The sequence below is a fragment of the Pezoporus wallicus genome, unplaced genomic scaffold (genome assembly GCF_028554395.1).
Source record: "Pezoporus wallicus isolate ANWC-B61680 ecotype Strahan unplaced genomic scaffold, APGP_CSIRO_Pwel_v1 contig_3817, whole genome shotgun sequence".
Classification (NCBI taxonomy): Eukaryota; Metazoa; Chordata; class Aves; order Psittaciformes; family Psittacidae; genus Pezoporus; species Pezoporus wallicus.
The window spans coordinates 4,511,011-4,531,958 of NW_026635157.1; the positions used below are offsets into that span (position 1 = coordinate 4,511,011).

The 20,948-nt window shown below is 42.2% G+C and overlaps 2 protein-coding genes across 6 annotated transcripts in view; one reads left to right on the forward strand and one right to left on the reverse strand.

The window, feature by feature from the left end:
* The window catches only part of PLAGL1 (PLAG1 like zinc finger 1), a 46,351-nt gene extending 40,978 nt beyond the window's left edge, over window positions 1–5,373 (forward strand). For all 5 annotated transcript variants that reach the window (XM_057406863.1, XM_057406889.1, XM_057406871.1 and 2 more), the window contains 3 exons: window positions 1,431–1,550; window positions 3,045–3,535; window positions 3,917–5,373. In XM_057406863.1, coding sequence (XP_057262846.1) covers window positions 1,431–1,550; window positions 3,045–3,535; window positions 3,917–5,183 — 1,878 coding nt within the window. In that variant the 3' untranslated portion in view covers window positions 5,184–5,373. The remainder of the gene's footprint in view (window positions 1–1,430; window positions 1,551–3,044; window positions 3,536–3,916) is intronic.
* Window positions 5,374–12,843: 7,470 nt separating this feature from the next.
* Window positions 12,844–19,085, reverse strand: ZC2HC1B (zinc finger C2HC-type containing 1B; the record flags this gene model as incomplete). Its single annotated transcript, XM_057405238.1, has 5 exons — window positions 18,975–19,085; window positions 16,806–16,925; window positions 15,718–15,856; window positions 13,614–13,735; window positions 12,844–12,906 (listed from the first exon to the last, which is right to left on the reverse strand). Coding segments are annotated over exons 2-5 (384 nt in total), but the record flags the coding sequence as incomplete, so codon positions are not given.
* Window positions 19,086–20,948: the final 1,863 nt, after the last annotated feature.

The window sequence follows — 20,948 nt, forward strand, 5'->3', positions numbered from 1 at the left end:
CTGTTTGTGGATACCAGTCTCAGGGGTCACCGGCCAAGGTCCTGGGGCACCTCCAGGCATTTGTCACTCTGGAGCTTCCCCAGGCTTGGTTTCCTCCATCTGAACAGACTATATGCAGGAGTGGAATGGATGATCAGCCTCCTAGTTGGAGATGGCCCTGCCTCTTGTCTTTTATTGAGTAGAAAATTCAGCACGTACCGTTTCTGTTTAGGCCAGGTATTAATCAAAACATACAACCAACCCATAGTGGTTGTAGTTGGGAAGCAGGCTTGTGCTTGGGAGTTCAAAGCAGTTTTTGACATTATGCACGCAATTACCTGTCATTTGTCAGCATTCACAATCTAAGTTGTCTTTCACCTACCACACTTACCCAACACCAGTGGTATAAAATAAGTGCATTTTAAAATGTCCTATTTGTCATGTGGAATAAGACTCAGCTGCTCTCCTTCCATGTTAGTTTGTTCTTTTCAGTGGCACAAGTTTAGCTTAGTTAAAATAAAACTAGAAGTACAGTGCAGATTGGCTCTACCGCTGTTGCAACAATGTTGGGTTTTATTATAGATGGAGAAAATAGGGTACAGAGCTGGAGCGTCATATAAATCGTGACCCCAAAGTTCATTCTCTCTTTTAAGTAACTAATAGATCTTTAGCCAGTGAGTGTAATCATCCCTCTCTTTTTCTATTTGCTGTATTATTGACTGAAAGTATTTGTCAGAGGAGGTCATAGTCCAGTGCAAGGAAAGATTTGGGCAGGCATGACTGAATGAGAGACTGCAGATTATGGGCTCCCACAGTCCTGTGTGTGAAGGCTTCAGTGAAAAGAGGGCAGAGGTACAGTAAAGCACATGCATAGTGAGCCTGACACATTAGAGCTAGTGCATGGATACATGCAAATTTCACTTGCAGGTCACATATTGATCAGCACTGCATCCGTGCTCAGTGAGTGCAACATAACCCAAAGGCATCCAAGCTGTTGTGCATTCATGATGCATTTTTCCTTTGCCTGTACCTGTAGTTAAGCGTTGTGTCCAGTAGACTTTGAGATAAAAAGGAATAGGCATAGGATATTGTTTGGAAAGGTTGCTGGATGGCTGGACATCACAGACAAACACATTTCCAACCTAGTTGATTGTGTGATCTCACTGAGCAAAGGTCATGAGGGCTGAGACACTGCTCCTGCTACTCTCCCTCACAGTCTGTACATACACATCTCCGCTTTAGAAACTGTGAAAGTGACAAGCCCTAGGGGATAGTAATGCTCAAAAAGTGCTTAAATATTGAAACTAAGTTACCAAAAATTTAAAGAGATTCAAAGAATGCAACTTGGGTAAGGACAAAAATTCCCACACTCCCACCCCTCCAATCTTGCATATTATTTGATGTCGGAAAACTGACACAAGTAAACATGTGCCATTTTCTTCCATTCACAGCCAATTGAACCACACACGGAATTGAAAGTATGGTATGCTGCCGATTATGCCAAATTTATGGAAGTTTCTGCAGTCTTCATTAAAGAAGAATCTGATGTCTGTCCTTTGCCTCCAGTAGCAGTAAGTACCCATAATCTGCATATAAACCAACACCAGACATAGTAAATTACGATTTATTTACATGCTGTCTCTGTTTATGTAACTCATGTAATGCTAAGGTAGACCACAAAGCCAAGAGCAATTTTAACCAAACAGCTACTCAGAGAAAGGCTACTCTTCCTGTGTTTGTTATCCAATGGAGCCATTAGATGTAGCCACAAGTAAGTGGGATGTGTTGGAAAGACTCATTTATAGATAACCAAGCTGTCCAGCCTCAGACTTTTTTCATCAGGTCTCCTTTGCTGTGCTTTGTCCAGATGGTCAGCTGATGCACTGATTATTTCAGTCTTTCCTGCGCTGTAACTTTTCTAATTCTAATACCTTCCCCTCCTATGACAATAGGAATCCTTAAACTGATAGGAAAAATCGTTATGTGTTGAAAATGTGGCCATGAAGATGGATACCTAAACTAGAAGGAAATGTTAAACAGGGAATACAAATGAACCAGGAATTCAGAGGTGCTACAAGAAGGGAAGTAATCCCATTGCTGCTTTCATGTATGAGGCCCAGAAAGAAGGTTTAGGAGGGCCACAGCATCAGACGTGGGTAAGAGAGGCGGGCTCAATCTGTAATTACAGACAGGGTGGACATAGACTCACCATGCTCTCCAGAGCAAGATAGCCCAAAAGCAAGGGAAAATAAATACAGGTTATAAGAAGGTTATGTAAAACATAGAGACACCTAAGAAAGTACATGGTCGTGTATTAATTTGAAGTATATTTTGTCAGTGACTGGGTTTTTTTTGTAATTGTTTTTCTGTGGAATTTTTAGAATGTCAATATTTAAAGTGAATTCAGCTGAATCCAGTTTAACTCATTTTCCACAGAAATAGTACTTTCAAATAATGCACTGTTTCGCAAAAAACAATAATGCCTCAAAATCAGGATAGGCTTGAGATGCACAAACCAAAGGTGGTGTTGAATTTAAGGAGGTCAGATGCCAAATGCGAGGAAGTCTGGCCTGGCGACATTGCCCGTTGTTGTCTAGTAAATCATGGAGTCAGCCCAAAACATAGGGAAATCCTGTATGGCTAAACTACATTTGCATGGAGAACCCCACCTAATTCATGTATGGTTGCAATAGCAGATAAATTGTGTCAGTCTAATGATAAAGTCCAATTTGCAACTGCTTTTATGAATAATTCTATAAAAGAAACAAATGTAGAGACTGAAATTCAGTAGGCACAGAAAAAGGTAAAGGACTCGGAACTATTACAGTAAACACTAAACAAAAACATGGAAATTCTTATTTAGCCAACCATATTTTTTTTCCTTTGAGTTTTTAGACTCCTAGAGAGAAACCATTTCCAGTTGAAAAGCTGTGTGATAGTATATTGAAGTAAGTATCGCCAAGGACAACAACAAGTCTTGGCAAAGCCCAGAAGAAGATGAGAAGTGAGAATGACCTTTCCTTAGAATGGCTAATAAGAAAGATCTGTTTCTGTTCTCATTGCAGAAAGAGCCCGCAGACCCTTGGATATGTTCCAGCTGTGGAGGCACTTTCGCAACTTTTGCTTTGCTGGAATCTCACCAGTGCATCCATAAAGACCGAGTCCTTACCACCAGGATCAGACCACCAAATAAACTGGGACCCATAAAAGCAAAAAGCAAACTCAAAGGGAAACTGAGAGGAGCTGCATTAGGCAAAAGCATTGCTCAGTGCTTTGGGACCATTTCCTCTGCTGCAAAGCTTAGCTGTGCCAGCTCAGGAAGCCCTTGTGATGCCCTTGTGAGGCTTATACCTAAATGGAGAAATGGCCGGTCTTCACTCTTGAAGGGAAGAGAAGTGAAGCAGCCAGCCAGTTACCCTTGCCGACTCTGTGGGAAGATATTCGATTCCATTAACAAGCGCAGAGTCCACACTTACGTGCACAAAGCGGAGCGCCCCTACAAGTGTTCACAGTACGGATGCACAAAAGCCTTCATTTCCAGATATAAACTGCTCAGGTACAGCTCTAAAGGCACTCCTTTTCTGGTGGGGGTGTGAGGAAAAAACAAGGACATCCCTTTAATTTGGGGTGTCCTAGTGACGGTTAATCCCAAAGTTCCAGTTTTTATTATTCCTGGTTTGGTAGAATTGGAGAAAACTTAGTAGCAATTGCGGCGGCTACTCAGTAAGATTACGTTAAGCAGTTTTAACCTACTCTGTGCTTTAATGCCTTCCTTCTCCCCCCAAAAAAGTTAGGCTGTTACTAATAATCTGAGAACTTGTGAAAATGCCTTTCTTCAGGAATGACAATTTTTTCAAGTCTTATAGCTGACAGAGTAAAGGTACTAGAGTAAATGTAAATGCAGATAACTTTTGGTGTCTATTTTTTTTTGTCTTAGGCACTCAGCCATTCATTCTCCACAGAAGTCTCACCAGTGTGGCTACTGTGAAAAGACCTTTCACAGGAAAGACCATCTAAAGAATCACCTTCAGACTCATGACCCTAACAAGATGGCCTTCAAGTGTGAAGAGTGTGGCAAGAAGTACAACACCAAGCTAGGCTATAAGAGACACTTGGCTCTTCATGCAGCCACCAGTGGGGACCTTACCTGTAGGGTATGTGCCCAGGAGTTTGGTGGTACTGAAGTTTTGTTGGAACACCTTAAAAGCCATGCAGGGAGACCAACTGGCAATACAAAAGAAAAGAAACATAAGTGTGACCACTGTGAGCGTCACTTCTATACTCGTAAAGATGTGCGGCGTCACATGGTAGTTCATACAGGCTGCAAAGACTTTCTGTGCCAGTTTTGTGCCCAGAGGTTTGGGCGGAAAGACCACTTGACTCGCCATACTAGGAAGACCCATCCACAAGAACTGCTGAAGAGCAGGTTGCAGAATGGTGACTCAGTGGGTCTCCTTGACCAGCTTTTTCCACTAAGACTGAAACAAGATGCCAGCATACTGTCCCCTTTTCCTGAAAGTGTCTCTGTGCAAAATGGGATTTTGAATAGTTCACAGTCAGAGGAATACATTCTTCATTCCCAGCCAAGCTTACCAACTGCCCTTCCTCTTGACCCTTCTCCTCACTTGCAAAGGATGGGCTGTGCAGACAACCTTCCAGCTGTCCATACCACACCGTGCTCAACAGCCATTCCTACCAACCTGAACCTGCATCAGCCTAATAAATACGACCTTAGTTCTACCTCATTTGCAGCAGGATCCCTCAAAAGTCTACCGATAAAAGTGGATGTTAAAGGTTATAATGTGCATCTTCCTGAGGACCTGCCATTAACAGAACCTCAGTCTCTCCACAAAATCAGTCTGGAAGAAGCTTCCTCAGGGCCTGTAGGGGATACTAACAAGTACCCAGTGCACAAGGAGACAGAGGCAGCAGCTGAAACTACGAGCCTGCCTTTCATGGATCTCACTCATGTGATGAGTTTCTGGCAGCTCCCACCAGGTGACAACCAGAACACCACTGGGGACATCACAATGGCATTTGGTCCAGAGGAACCATTACACAGGCTGAATGGCCTTGGCCAACAGCAAGGTCTTCAGCTAGCAACTGGTGGGATGGCCATAAACCAGCTGCATCATCTTCCTCGCTCCTTTCCATCCACTACAAATTCTGTAACATTGCCTCATTTTCATCATGCCTTCAAATAACTATCACCATGGTTTGAGGGGTTTTTTTTCCTTCTTTTTTTTTAAGACTCTGCTTCTTACTTAAAGCTGTTAGGATGGGGTGGTTCTGGTTTCGTTTTGAACAAAAACTTCCCCGAGTGTTTTCAAAGCATATTACAAACATGGCTGGTAGTCAAATTCAGGATATTAATAAACAAGAAGCTCTATTTTTCATACTACTATTAGTTTTTTAGCATATTATGACAGTAGTAGAGTTAACCTATTTCCCTCAACACCCTCTATATTTTTGTTTCTTACCCTTCACACAAACAGCTGAATAAATATCTTCAGTGATAGCAAGGCATTGTTACAGGCACAATAAACCTATGGCTGCTGCGGTAGGATAAGTAGAGTTAGGGTGAATGGGAAGAAGGGGGAAATCACAGAAAAAATAACGAGCCATAAATCACAGCATATTTATACACATGGCAAATGGAACAAACGATTTATCAACATCTCATAGATTTCTGTTAAGCATTTAATTACTGAACTTGATGAATCTTTAATTCAAATCAGAATCATCCCAAGAGTAAATCTTACCTCCTTGTTCCCTTTTTTTTTAAAATGAAGGGGATCACTTTTGTGATTATGCTTGACTAGATTTTGTTTTCTGAGGTGCACTTCAGCTGTGTGCATCATCTGTATTTTTTCCTAGGGTTGGAAATAACTACCACTTCTGCATGACTGAGTAACAACTAATGTTTTATGTGCAGTTGTCAGAATGGGAAGAGAATTTTCTCAAAAGTTAGAGCAAAACATTAATTTTCACTATGAGCAGAATCTGGCAAGATATCAGACACTGCTCGCTCTCTCTCTTGTAAATCACTTAAGCATTTGCTTAAATTGAAGCATTTGTTATCCCACTGGGTCAACAGTTTGATTTAACACTCAATAATAAATAATGCTTCCTACCTAAGGGGCCTGTATTCACCTTTTGTTTATAAAAATGGCCTGTGTTTAGACCAGGAAGTGACTATTACTCATAGCCATCTGAAATGTGGATTTCTTCATGGAAAGCCAGCCCTGGCCTATGGGAGCCCGTGCCCAAGCAGGATCTCTTTGGGGCCAGGGGCAGGTCCACACAGAAGGGTTGTGGTGGTGAGCTGACACTGGGTCCTGTTTGAAACCAAGTTATGAACCTGCCTCACAAGTGTCGCCTGAAATTAGTAAGCATAATAATAGTTGAGGCCAGTTTAATCCCAGGGAGTTTGCTCAGTAACACTGGGACAGCTGGAGTTGGGCTTCCAGCCTTTGTTTCTTCCAGCTTTGTTTCCTGGGGTGAATTGTCCATGTAGATTTCCAGTTGACGGTGTGTTGGTGTGACAGTCCTATCACCTGATGCATGAACTAGCAAAAGCCGAATCTGCCAGTAGATGACATTAAAAACAAACAACAACAAAACCAACACAACTCCACAAACCAGCCACGTCCTTCTCGGTTGCCTTTCTTGCTTAACCCATTATTATAAATAATATAAAAATAATCCTAGTTTTAGTGGGTAACGCAGTTACTAAATGGATTCTGTTGCAACTAAAACAGACACTTTCTGAATCAGAGTAAATTCTCAAACCCCAAGAGCTACTCCTCCATTAAACCAAGAAAGAGTTAATAGTACCTAATGATCATTACAAATACAGCGCAAATCATGGTCTCTTCTCCCCCATTAATCACAGGAATATTTCTAGACAGCTTCAAATCAAAAATGCTTTTTAAATGATTGCTGTTAATGAACTACAGTGACATTGTACGTGAACTACAATGATCTGGATATTGTTACAATGTTATCAGTACTTGGATTAAGGAAATGTATTACTGCAGTTCATGCGAGAGTGTGTTCTTTGGCGACACTGCCGAGCAGTACTTTTTGTTATGAAAACTTTTGGCATAAGACAAGCCAAAAGGAATTTTAAAAATCATTCGTGTAATGACAACAGCAGGAGGCAGAGCAGGTGCTGCACAGTCATGCCCAGTTAGCAGTGATTTAAATTACAAGGTCCAGAATAGGGGGAAAAGGTTGCAAACAAAGTTAAATGCACATTCTACAGCTAGGCTTGTATTTTCATCAGGGCTTGGAAAGTTGTGTGCATATTCCTTTAATTCATAGTTTTCCTTGTTCATGCAAATTGAATTCACTTGGCTTCATCTAAGCTTATGTACTTGTAAAAAAAAAAACAACAGATAACAAACACAACAAAAAAACCCACAAGTTCTGTAGCACTGCTCGATCATATACTGTTAATAGACATTTTGTCATTTTGGTTTGCACTTCTGTAAGAGGTGTAACTAATTACAGAAATACTTGTCTTTGAATTGAAACGTGATGTTAAAATGAAAATGTTATGCAAATACTGAGCTAGACTGGAGCCCACATTCTTTCAATTGCTTGACTGCAGGCGGGTGCCTGAGCTCTGAGCTGCTAAGGGAGGTACTGCTGCCTGATGATGTGTTGGTGAGAGATGCTTACTGTATGTAACTACAGGTTAACAAGTCTCATTCAAATAAGAAGAAAATAACCACTTTGATATTAAAATGCTTAAGAAGCACTTGATGGTGTCTACAGCTACACAGATCCAAACTTTAAATGTGTAACAACAGTACAGATTTATCCCTTCAGTCCATTCAAATCTCTTTTTCCAATTCTTGACATCGTAAATGCAGATGAAGCTGATGACGTCTCATCACAAAGGAAGGGAAGTTATTTCAGAAGGTTATGTTTGCAGAAAAATGGTTTTGTTTCAAAATTGTCACAAGTCAGGAGATCCCCTAAGTCATCTAATACTTCAGAGTAGGGCTGGAGTTTCCCATAGCTTTTGTCAGGGGGATTTCTGTGGCATTCTTGGGAGGCCAGCAGTAGCTGAGGTTCAAGAATGCTTTTTTTTCCCTGAGCAAACAAATACTTTGGGCTCGGTAGACCTTCCTGTTGTGCACCTGAACACCTCACTGGTGAAAGAGCGAGTTTGCCTTTGGTGGTGGTAAGATCATAGGCCTGCCAGTGCTAAAAGAGAGGTGAGGAGACAGCAGCAAGTCTGCCTGGACTCACCTGAGGTGTCCAAGAGGATGCGGTGGTGGCAGGCAGGCATGGCTTCAGGCAGTGACAGTGGAGAAGGTAGCAAGAGCTGCAGGACATCTGGTGGCACTGCCTTTGGCTCACGCAGGGCTGCAACAGCACCAGTGAGGGGAGAGGCAGCCAGAGGCATGGTGGAGGAAGAAGGCAGTGCGCAACCTGTGGTCGGTCCTCCCTCCTCTCTGGCACATCCCTCCTCTGAGTGGGAGAGGAGGATGCAAGGGCAGAGAGGAGCATGGGAAACGTAGGATGGACCATAGATTAGCAGCTAAGAGACGGAACAGAAAGATCTGACTCACACCCTGACAGAGATAAAAGTACTCTTGTATCTGAACTCTGCTTGAAAAATCTGTAGAAGTGGAGCAACGTGTGGTGGTTAACAACAAATTACTATAACTGATACCATAAAAGAGCAAAACTTAATAAACATTTGGTCTCATACAAAAAAACTAATCGTTTTGTATATATATAAAAAAAAAGGAGCCATGTAAACCTGCTGAAATAAGGAGCTAAAATTATACTACATAGAACAAAAGACTCTGCAGCCTCTATGTAAACAGAAGTATTGCTAATGTTCAGTTCCCATCCCCATCAGAAGCTATGCTCATTCCTTTTTCCTGCAGTTTTATTTACCAACTATTGCTGTTGGGACTCTTCCTTTTCTTAACCAGTGACTTGCTGTTAGTTCCAGAGTTTTTCACAGCCAGTCTGACACAGGAGGGCATGTTCTTTGTATTAATGATACATTTCCTCCTAACAGAATTTTTAAAGTACTGTCCTTCAACACACCATTCCTCCCTCTATTTTTTCTATCAGATACTGGAAAATGAGCTGTGAAGTCCAACACTAATACACACAGACAGAAAATAATGGGAGAACAACAAGACCTACAGTAAAACTTGCTCTAACTTTTCAGGATTCATTTAATTGGTTGTAAAAGACAGCGATTATGGTAACATTCCCCAGGAGAGTTTGTTTGGTTTTTTTTCCTCTTTTTCCTGTATTGAATAAAAGGCTAAGCACTGCTTTAATGTTTTTGGGCTAATTTTGTGCCTGCTGTTTCTAAGAAGTCTAGCTCTAGGAGTTAAACTTGCTTCAGTGTCATCCTTTCTGTATTTATCTGATCACTATTGGCTAGAGTCTGAGTAGACTTTAATGAAACTCTGTAAAGTCTGATATTTATTATTGCTGTGTCCAACTACTTCTCATCTTCATTTACTTTATAAACATTTAATAGGCAAGAAAATTCCTTATGCATTTTAATTGAAAACCTTACTGGAAATTGTTGGGCTAAAAGAAACCCGACCTGTTGTAACGCTGGGAGTTTATCAAGGTGATCCAAGACTGTTACAGGATCAGCTGGCCAAAAAATAAGAAGGGATCTGCCTCCACAACATTTCTGCCTTATCAATCAATTTCTGAAAGTAATTAAAGTTTTTAATGCAAAAACGAGATTTGGTTTTAGTGTGAACTTGATGTGCTTTGAAGCTGATGCACAGCATACATGGCCATTTATCACTTACCAATCACTATCATTGATTGTTTACTGGAAGATTCTATTAAATACATTCATGAAATTAAAAAATGTTCATTTGTTTTGTTCAATACATCAAAGTAAAGCATTTGGAGGAAAAAAATAGTCACATGATACTGGATCTCCCTACATTTTCTTAGAACCATTGGAGGGCACCACTGGCAATGTCCCTCCCCTTTGTAGCCAATCAGTTAATTACACTTCAGCAACTGATGATACAGATAATCTCACAACTTTAAAAAGGACAGCATAAGAAGCTTTGTGCCTGGGGGGAAAGAGGGAAAGAAGACGGTGAACTCAGTTTGCTGATTTTATTTAATGTGGTAGCTGTAGCACTTTGGGTGGAAGAGGTGCTGAAAGATTTGAGTTGCTTAAGGTCTTCTATAATGCATCAGAGGAAAACCTTAACACAGCCTTGCTGACCAGCCACTCTATCTTCTGTTGCGCATTTGCAGTCTGAAAGCAGCAACAAGCCACATACTTGTTACTTGTATAGAAACTGCTGTTGTATTTTACTCCACAGTATCTAAGAAGATTAAACCGTAATCCCTGGGAAGGTTTATGGATGGAGCAACTCATCCTGGAAACTACTTCCAGGCACATTAAGAATGAGAACATTTATTTGCACCACTTGAAGCCAGTTTCTCCCATCTGCTTTCTCACCTAAAAAGCACTCTTGGGTAGCACTGGAACTGATCTCTCACTAGCTCAGAGTGCTCTGTAAAGCACCTGGCAATGCTCAAGTTTTACAGAAGAGGCAGTTGCCAACAGTTCAGCACCTACAAGCCCACACAGGCCAGTTACTTCCACAGTTCCCATAAAGAACTCTGTCCTGTATTGTGGATGCTAGTGTGGGGTGTCTGTGCTGGGGACCTGCTGGAAGCACTGGTTGTCCTAAGCCTCTGGCTGCGACTACAATTCCAGCAATTCCTGGACTCACCAGTGTCCATAGGGAAAGAGGTGTCTCCTCCCCAAGCCTGTCAAGCCCCCACTTTCACAGTTCAGTGGCTAAACCTTGAGAGCAGTGATGGCATCAATAAATCCCTATTGGTCTGCAAGACCTTGCATGATAACCATAAAAGTTATTACACTGTTAACACAGTCACAGGTAATCAGGGGAGTGGGGAACACCAGATGAGACCACTGGGTACTGTCAATAGTTTTTGCTGTAGCTGGCAAAGTCAGGGAAGTCAGTAGTGTCAATGGTGGACCGTGGACTGAACGCTCCCATGCCCATTGCAATCCTCCCAACAGCCACTGACCATCTACAATCAAGGCAGAAAAACTCCACATAAAAGGACCCTGCAAAGACTCTGAGTCTCTGCAGCAGACTATTTGTGCATGTTAGTATTCATCCCACGCTCTAAGCACTTTTATAAGCTCATCTCTCAGGCTCAAGATGTGTTGCCAGCTACAGGGAACATCTTGGCTACATTCCCTGCAAGGATCTCATATTCTGCAGTCATATGCATTTCACAGGGGTGCAAGATGCTGATCATCTGAGCCATCCCCTTGCACAAAAGCACCACAAACCCCTTATGCAAGGGCTGGAAGCTTTTTTTGCTGCTCAGACATGGCTCTCCGTGGCCCAAGGTGGGAAAAACACTGTAACTGCATGGTCTGAAGAGCAGAAGCACCAAACACCATGGTCTGGGAAAGTAAACATTACAGAGAAGAAAGAACCTCCACACCATCATCCTGACATATTGAAATGGATGCTGGCATCTTCCTCACTTGGAAGCACATGGTGAGAGCATGAGATGGGCTACCGAGGTTTGCATTATCAAACAGCAAATCTTCTCAAGACGCACATTACAAAAGAACAGTCACTGCCTGCTTGAGATGGAGCTGCTCCAAACTAGAGACTGTGTAACAACAAAAGAATATTCTCAGCAGCCTACACTGGGGACATGAGGAGCTCTGCAAGTTTTCAGTGCAGTTGATTGCTTCAGTTAATACAAAGAAGTTCATACTGCAAACACAAGTATATCAACAAGCATATCAAGTACGTTATCAACAAGATGTTGTACATACACAGAAGCACAAAAGGTCCTTTTATGTTCTAAAGTTGAAATAATAAAAAGAAATAATTTCTTACCCAAATGCTCCTGAAGACTTCTGTCCAGTCGATGCACCCAAAGATTTTCTGGGTTTCTGTAGTATTCCTGAAGAGGTCTCTGCAGATCATTGTTAAAATAAAACATCATAACCCACATAAATTCAACATGAAAACCAGAAATGTAGGGATCAAAGACACTGATACAAAGAGCAGTATGTGTTATCATTTGTAGGTTATACTGCAAATAACCATTAAAATAACTTTGTAAAACATCTTCTAAACATAGACTGAGTACAGTAGCAATGGGTGCTATCAAACACATTATATGGTATCCTGCTTAGAGGGAACTGGTTTAGGGATGTAGCAATGTTAATTTTAAGGCTGAATTAACAAGGGGAAATTCATATAGAACAAACAACATAAAAGTCTGATGCTTCATCTAAATGGACATGATACAGAAGATGGAATGAATCTTAAAATTGAAGATTAAGGGTTATGAAGTCCTTTATGGGACAGAAGAAACCTCACACCCAGACTGCATATTTTAGTTCTATATAGATAATTCTGTTTGAGGACCTATAACTGAAAAGGCTAGGAAGTGCCTCCCGAGTACCTGCATGCAAACCTCTGTTTTTGCACTCAGCAGAATAGATGAGGATAATGACTGGGCAAGCCATTTAACATCAACAACATCCACTTGGAAATTTCTGACCTTTCTCATTTCTGACAAGTGTTGTACACGATTACGATTTCATATCCTGGGCTTATGAAAAAGAAAAAAAACAACAGCCAAACAAAGCCAAAACCAACCAAAATAAATAAATAAAAAATAGATCAATTTTTTTATGCTACCAGAAAACTGGATTCCAAAGCCCAGGATATGCTCTAAAAATGCCAGCCTCTACCTCAAATACATCAGAGTTTCTTATGAGAAAAACATAGACATGGCTGAATGAACTTGTATCTGGCCTAGGTTTGTCTCGTGCACCTTCTGAAGCGGTAATGCAGCAGCTGCTGGGGGTTTCCTCTGAGTCACCGGTTGCTTACCCTGGTGAAAGAAGATCCACAATCCACACTGAACTCCAGTAACAGCCTGGTGAAGACTCCAAACCGCTGCGGAAGCAGTACCAGGAAGAAATGGGGAAAAAGATGCACCCCTCCCACTTGGACACTTTTTTCCTGCCCAACATAGTAAAAAAGCAGTAAGATTTTCAAACATATTAAAGAGAATCAGTACCCTCCCAAAGGAACTGCTTACATTACTTTGGTTTTTTTTGCATAAAATAGGCGCTCACTTCAAGAAACCGCTGACGAGCTCCACTTTGCTGATCCCCAAAGTGGCTTAGCCCCTTGGCCTTGTGTCTAGCCACCAGGGAATAAATCATCTGCAGGGAACAGCAAACCTGCCAACAGCAGGGAGCCCTAAAGAACAGGAAGAATTTTCCCTATGTATTGCAAAAGCTGACAGGTTCCCGCTTCCCTACAGCTGTTACCCTGGAATCCATTCACGGAACAGACTGAAGAAACTGGTGACCAACTTTCTTGTACTACCGTATTCTGGTATAGTAGTACATACCATATAACTGGAGACAAGAGACTTCAGTTTGGTGAAACCCTTAGCTGGTATTCACCATGTATCTTAAGAGTTTACCAACTTCCCTGGAATCTGAACTTTTATAATATAGGTCTTTACTCACCCTAAGCTACAGTTTAGCGAATCTGCCTCCAAGACAATGCAAGTATGACTGTGCTTACCACTGGTCTGGTGGTCTTTGCAGCAAACGCATGGCAGATGGCTTGTTCTTCACAGAACTTTATGTGCCTCTCTGCTGCAGCTTCATTAAATCTTTGTGAGCAGTGTGGACACTGAATATAATCTGGCCATAAGAAAGGAACAACTTGTGTCAGTTTATACGCTACAGGAGAAGGATTGCCTTGCTTTACTGGAGCACTCAAGATGCAGTTGAGAACCTGGCACCACCAGCAGGTGACCATGGTGAGTTCCCATCAGCTCCAAAGTACAAACTTTAGAGAACTACAAAAACCTCCTCTTGAAAAGCACTTGGGATCCTAAAATACATGCTTACAGTATTGAACCAGCAAACAGTATTTGCTTTCAAAACTAAATCCCTGGGGATTGATACAAGCAGATTTTATTATCTTTGTCCTATTCCCACCCCCAGTCTCACAATTAACAAGTCTGCAGAAAAAGCATTATTCAGAAGTTCTGGAGTAGCCAAACCCAATGATTTTAAGACTTTTGGAGATTGGTCATCAAGATTTCTCTTTGGCAAAACACTGCTGAAGTTGTGCCCCACCAGCAGAGCCACATCCAAGAGCCAGGTTTCTGGGTGTGAAGCAGCACTGTGAAGAACACACAGCAGTGCTTTACAGAGTCAGTTTTGAGTTTTACAGTTCTTATTCTAGTAAAAGCTATTCAGTGACATTTACCACTGGTGCAGTCCTATCTGTTTCAATGAACAGTCAGTGTTCAGGGTCAACACATTCAGCCCTTTCATCCCTCTCTCCATTCTCAGACCTCTCCCCCCCGACCAATACTGACCAGTAAAAAACAGCCTGAGTGTCCTTAAGCTAATATTACAGATACAGTATCTTTACCAATTGCTTCTCTCAGTAACAGCCCAGAAAAGGTGGCCCAAGCAGCCACCGAAAGCCAGCTCCAGACCAGCAGCATGGGCAAAATGGTTCTGAATGCAGGGGAGAAGATGAGACAGAGCAGATGCTTTGGGGGGCTGTCAGGGGGACCTGGCACTTTGGGGGAGAACAGGGAGCTTTGGGCTCTATCAGGAGGAGGAGTAGAAGGAAGGAGAATGTCTCTCTCTCCTCCCCATTATCCATGGGTTTTCTCTCTAGTCCTGTAGTACAGGGTGTATATCCTGTAGTACAGGATATACATCCTCACTAGGCCCCTCAGCAACGTGTCTTTCCTAAAAAGAAGTTCTCCAGTTCCTTTCTCCACAGCCACCACTGCTCTTGCCCAACTCGGTTTCCTCCAAGAGGAAGAAGGAAAGGGATGAGTTAGACAAGAAATGACAGGAGTCATTAAAAGAGTTCACCAGTGGAAGTTCAGAGAGGAGCTTGACCCCAATCAAGGAAGGAAGAGGTGTCCAGCTGCTTATACTGCGTCGCTGTCATCTACAAGAGGAGAAAGGCTGAAATCACAGCAGCTGGCTTTGCTATCAGTCAGTAATTCCTGCTCTGGAAGTAAGCCCAGAGAACCCCCCCTTCCTCTCCTGCCCTCCACCTTCCTAATGCAGGTAGGACTCCACTAGGACCCTTTCCAAGACTGCTCCCACATTTCATAAATCACATCTCATGAGAAATATTGGCTGTATGTGCCTCTTTTTGGATCCATAACTTCTACCATGGTGAGCTCTGTGCAGAGACCACACCTGATATTAGTAGTAAACCAGACCCGCCTTTTTCTAAATGACTTCCCCTGTCTGCACAGCTGGGTGGGGAAGGGACAGTAGAAAAACCACCACGTGGGAGTGGGGAAGCCTGTGTGCACACAGTTGTTCTGGATGGTGAGGGGGTGCATTTCACCATGGTACAGTCTGTGCCAGAACACAGCCATCCTGAATCTCCTCCCAAAGCACTGTCTAATATCAGACCTCAAACTCGCTGCCTTTAAACTTAAAAGATGCAGTTAGCTTTCTCTTCCTCCCCATCACATCTGCATTGCATTCCTACTCAATTTAAGCCAAGAAATGAAACTAATGTTCACATTGTGTTGTGCCACGGGGTGCCAGCCGCAGCCCAGCAGTGGATAATAAGCGGTCACCACTTTACCAACAATCAGTACAGGAATGGCAATAAGATAAAGTAGACCACAACCCTGGGTTGATGCTTGGTGGCAGAGGAGGTGGAAGAGAGCGGCCCTCCTTCAGAGCTTTTGAGACCTGCTTGGCTGATTGAATAGCATTAACAAAATCCTCATTGTGCTGCCTCCAATTAGATTTCTTCTCTGGCTGTTTCTGTAACGGGAATAAAGGAAGGCACAAACTATATTTCTCCATTGCAAGGGAGAAAGAAATATCTTAGAGTAAGGGTTTTTCCTTTCTGAGGGAAAGGAAAATATTACAGAAAAAGAAATTTGCATTTTAAAAGCCGAATTAACCCTTTGCTGTCTACTGACAGCACCTGAAGATGGGTAAAAGAACAATGCACTCAAACAAAACACTGAGGCTGTAGCAGACCAAAAGGTGCTTAAGAGGGACGAGAATTGACACTATCACCCACACCTTCCCTTCTCCTCTGCTTGACAGATTCTTCTTCTTGCTTTAAACCTCTGTGCACTTCCGTTTCTTTCCATAACTGATTTTAAAGGATATTTTATGTCAGCCTGCATGGATACCAAATCGGCAGCAATTTGACATCTCTGGGTAAAATTACACGCATGCATGTCCATGTGTATTTCCCTCCTCCCCAGCAATGCATGAAAAGAACCTTGTTCCTGTAAGAGCTTAAGCCTTTTGCCTTCCAGCTTTGTAAATAAGTTAAATTTAAATACATTTTTAAACCCTTGAGTTCAACAGCAATGAATCTCCATAGCTCCATCTGCAGATCTGGGCTACTGGCAGCTATCAGGTACAGCCTGGGGCATTAATGCACCAACCATACAGGATCACACTCTATTTCAGATTTAAGAGCAAGCTGACACTCACATAGTCTTTAAAATACATGCACGAGCATTTCCTGGAAGTGCCCCGAGTAGTCACAACACCTACTAGTTTGGCTTCTGAATGGGGAAATATCCTCAAACACTAGCAGCACAGGGAGGGGGAGGAAAGAATTTGGCACCAAGTCAAGCACATATGTGAGACTCATCCACAACATCCAGGCTTTGTCCTCAGAGAAAACAATAGCATTACTGATGAAAGACTTCATATGAAGATAACACATGAGCTTCAATTTCAGTTGTACCTTTTGTGGGTGCTGCTTCTTAATGGTCATGATTTCTGTTCCCTGCAGTCTCTGCTTCATAGAGCTGAAGGGCTTGTGCTTCTTGTTGAAGACTTTCCTGCATACTGGATCATGTCTCAGCTGCAATGCAAAGCAAAAAAGTCATTTATAGGTTGAAGTCACTCTTTGTTAGCAATGCTTCCTTACTCAGGCTTTAAAAATCACTGCTCTTCAGCAGCAGGAGCTGAAGCAGTATTTATTTCAGGTTCAGTTTAACTCCTAAAGGAGTTCAGCAAAACTTTGAAGAGCTGTCCAAGTACAGCTGCAGTTCCACACAAATAAGAAATAGAAGCCATTTCCAGTTCTGCTCAGGGACATGCTGGAGGCCAGCACAAATACTGACTTGCAGAGAAGAACAGACTGGGGCTGTGAACAGGAACAGTCCTGTTGGGCTCCCCATGCTCCCCAACACACTTGGTTTTCTTTTCTTCTTGGTTAAAAGGGAAAACAGGCTGATCCTGCTCAAGAGGCCTATATTTACATTATTAGTTCTCTGAATTTATATAAGTATTCCAGACCAGGGGCAAACAGCAGCACTGTCCATTCCATCACCACCACTGAAACAGTGACAGCCCCAGCCTGCAGGGAAGCAGCTACTTACCAGCACACATAACCCAACAGCTCAGGAGAACTGGGGTAACACCTGCAGCTGAGAGCACAGGGGAAGGTTAGGTAGGTAGATACTGGGTGCTGAATCTGTGGAAGAGCCACACCTCATGGCAAAGAGGTTTTAAAGTTCAGAAGCGTCTCAGATTTTAGCATCAACCTCACTCTTCTGAAACAAAATGGGCAATCCCCTTTGTGAGGAACACAGCTAAAGCAAGGACCAATCTACCTCCTTCTCTTTTGTACTGTGGACCACGCCTATTTGAGACCACCTGCAGCTGCTAAATTAGACTTCTTTCTTATCTTCCTTTGCTTACTCCCCTTTCCAGTTCTCAGTTACCCTTCTCAATCTTTTCATTAATTTCTCTATGCCATCTACTCTCTTCCTCTGAGAGTTAAGCAGCTGCTTGCATTTTGGTTACAGCTCAGCTGGGCCAAAACCAGCTCATTTCATTACAGCACACACTTCTAAATTCCCATTTCCCTTTGAACCTTTCTACTCATGTGATTCAGGTCCTTATCTTCTGATTCTAGATATTTTTGATGGCAAACCTAAGGATTCCTCTGCAGGACCAAGAGGGCAGCAGACACCTGCCAAGCAGGTACTGAGGACCATGCCAGTCCTGCATCACCAAGGCACAAGAGAGGCATTACAGGACTTGTATCATGCTAGTCACAGTAACAAGAAACTTCCTGTCTCCCTCAAAACATAGACAGCTGTCTGCTCAAATGATTTTGTTAGAGTAAACCATCATGTTCTTCATGTATCTGATCACAGGTACCAAACACAGAACTACTAACACAGGGTATCTCCACCTTCATCTCAGCACTCATAATCACTCAGCTTCCAGTGTACTTTTATTGTCTGTTTTTTGGTTTTTCACTAAATCAGATTTTAGTTCTGTCGTGGGGCTGATCTGATCTACCACAGAGCCACAGGATCAGTAATGCAAACTGAGGAGGGGAGGGGTGCGTGCAGAGCCCACCCGTTGCAGAAAAACCCTGCTGTTGGGTTATGCCAGGCAAACTGTGCAGCCACCCATTTAGTTTGTAATCCAGGGATCAGGGAGGTCAGGGGGAATCTTTTCATTCATTTCAGCAGGCTTTGGAACAGAGCCTGGTGCCCACATTATGCTGTCAAAGGGACTACTTATCAGATGGTTTATTAGTCTGTTTTTCCCAGGAAGCCTGAAATAACAAGTTCTGCCTAGAAACTTGGAGACCAAAGAAAGTTTCAGGTTAGGAATTTATGTCTCACCAAGCGATAATGTAATTTTAAACACAATCTATAGTAATCACCTGGTTTTGGGCAAGCGGGTAAATGAAGATTCGTGCACACTCAGTAATTCTCTAATCAAGCTCATTTAATTCATTTAATCATTTATCAGATCATTTGCTCTTTCAACATGCATTTAACCCATTTCTCTACTAGCAGCCACCTCCTCCTTGCCCAGTGCTCACCACCCTTCAGCTGAACTCATCAACATTCCTCATTAACAGTTCCATTAAAAAAAACTAAATTACCAGGACATCTTGTGCAAAACATCTTCCACAGGTTCTGCAAGGAGCCAGATCTTGACTTCGAGCAACTGCGTGAAATGCAAACCGTGCAAGAGTCTCAGTTACACGGTACAAGATGGCTTGACTAGAGCAGAGTCAGCATTTGGCCCGAGCCCTTGCTGCAACAGTATTTCACTGTCAAAAGGGACACGTCCTGTCATCTGCCAGGGCTCCCTTTCAGAGTTACCTGATTTACTTTGCTCCTACGATGCACAAGCTCACCTTTACTACAGTGGACAGCTGTTTTCCACATGACTGCTCAGGTACGTCCTTTCACAATGACATCATGGTTGGATGAGGTGATGGAAGAGTACTCTAGCTCCTTGCTGCATGAATTCAGGGAGGAGGGCTGCTGGAAAGCTAGAGCAGGTGACTTGCACCTCTATTTATCCCAGTTCATCAGGAGCCAGCAATACCCAGAAATGGCTTGGCGTAAACTGTCGCTATTCCAGAAAGCTGTAGGTGTCACATTAAGTGTGATGCAATCCTCATTCTTAAGACTGAAGTTTCCGTAACATGCCAGACAGCATTCCAAGATTATCTTAGTTTGTAGATGTCAAATTTGTGGGGATTTTTTTTTTTAAATCTTTTTTTTTTTTTGAAAAAAAAGAATTAAAAGATTTTTAAGTTACACAGAAAGTAGATTTAAAGCCTTTCTGACTCCAATGGCAGTCACATACTCTCATTTCAGAGCAGGGACATGACTTGTATTAAACAAAACCAGCTTTCAGGAAAACTTCAACAATAACTAAGATCCCTTTTCACAAGGTGTGCAACCTACAGAGAGAAAGACTTCAAATGCAAGTGTTCCTTACCTGCTCTTGCTGAGACAAAAGAAACCTTGTCTTACTGATCAGATGTGTGACTGCTTTTGTTTCTTTCCTTTTCCTTCAGATTTTACCGTATTCCAAGGCACCGAGTTAAGGTTACTACAGTGTTTCATTGATGACAAGTGTAGAGAAACAAAGCAATTCTATAACCTTTTTGAGGCTTACTCTGTTTAAATGTCTTTTCACTTTTGTTCCCCAGCAACGTATTTCTGTGCTTAGTCTGGAATATCATCTTTCTTTCAAGTGTCTTCCTCTGCGTCCCCCACCCTTTATTCTGTTCTCATCCCCTCAAGGATTTGGCTGATACAGCTTACTCTGTTGTTCTGTTTGGTTTTTTTTTGAAAAAAGAGGGAACTTAGGCATGAACACAGTTATCAGGGAATAAGCAATGAGAAGTCAGGGAAAAGGATAATTCACCACAGATTAGTTACTTTAGACACGTAGCACAGCAGATAAGGACTAGCAAAGAACATGTGCACTGTCTTTATTAAAGGCTCTCTTTTTCTGTAAGTCACAGAACCACATGCCACCCAAAACACTGAGCAGCATCTGTTACTCGTTCCATTTCCATTTAACTACTTACCTGGTATCTGACTCATCTCAATAGAATGGTTTCTCAGATGTCCTCTTCTGTGTTGCTGTCAGGAGCCATGAGTACTAGCTGGTGTCTTCTTTACTCAAGAGCTTGCTATTCTACATTACCACACATCAGCATTACGTAATTAACAATTATGACACAGGCAGACCTTCTTTAAGCCTGTGAAGCACATGAAAACTAGCGCAGGTATTGGCTAAATGAAAACTTGTTCTAATCTTACAGGTGCTTCTTACTGATTTGGTTAACACAGTCTCTTTGACAATTTCAGAAAATGCTTAATCCAGATGTGAAAACTCCATTGACACTTCAATTTCCTGAGCAGTGACCAAGAGATTTTTAAATAGAATCATAGAATCATAAAATAGTTAGGGTTGGAAAGGACCTTAAGATCATCTAGTTCCAACCCCCCTGCCACGCCTGTTTATTCCCTTCACTAAAATCATGTTACTTTATCAATATATTATAAAAGCCTTCTCCAATAAAAACAAGTACTTTGAACTGTTTCTGTAC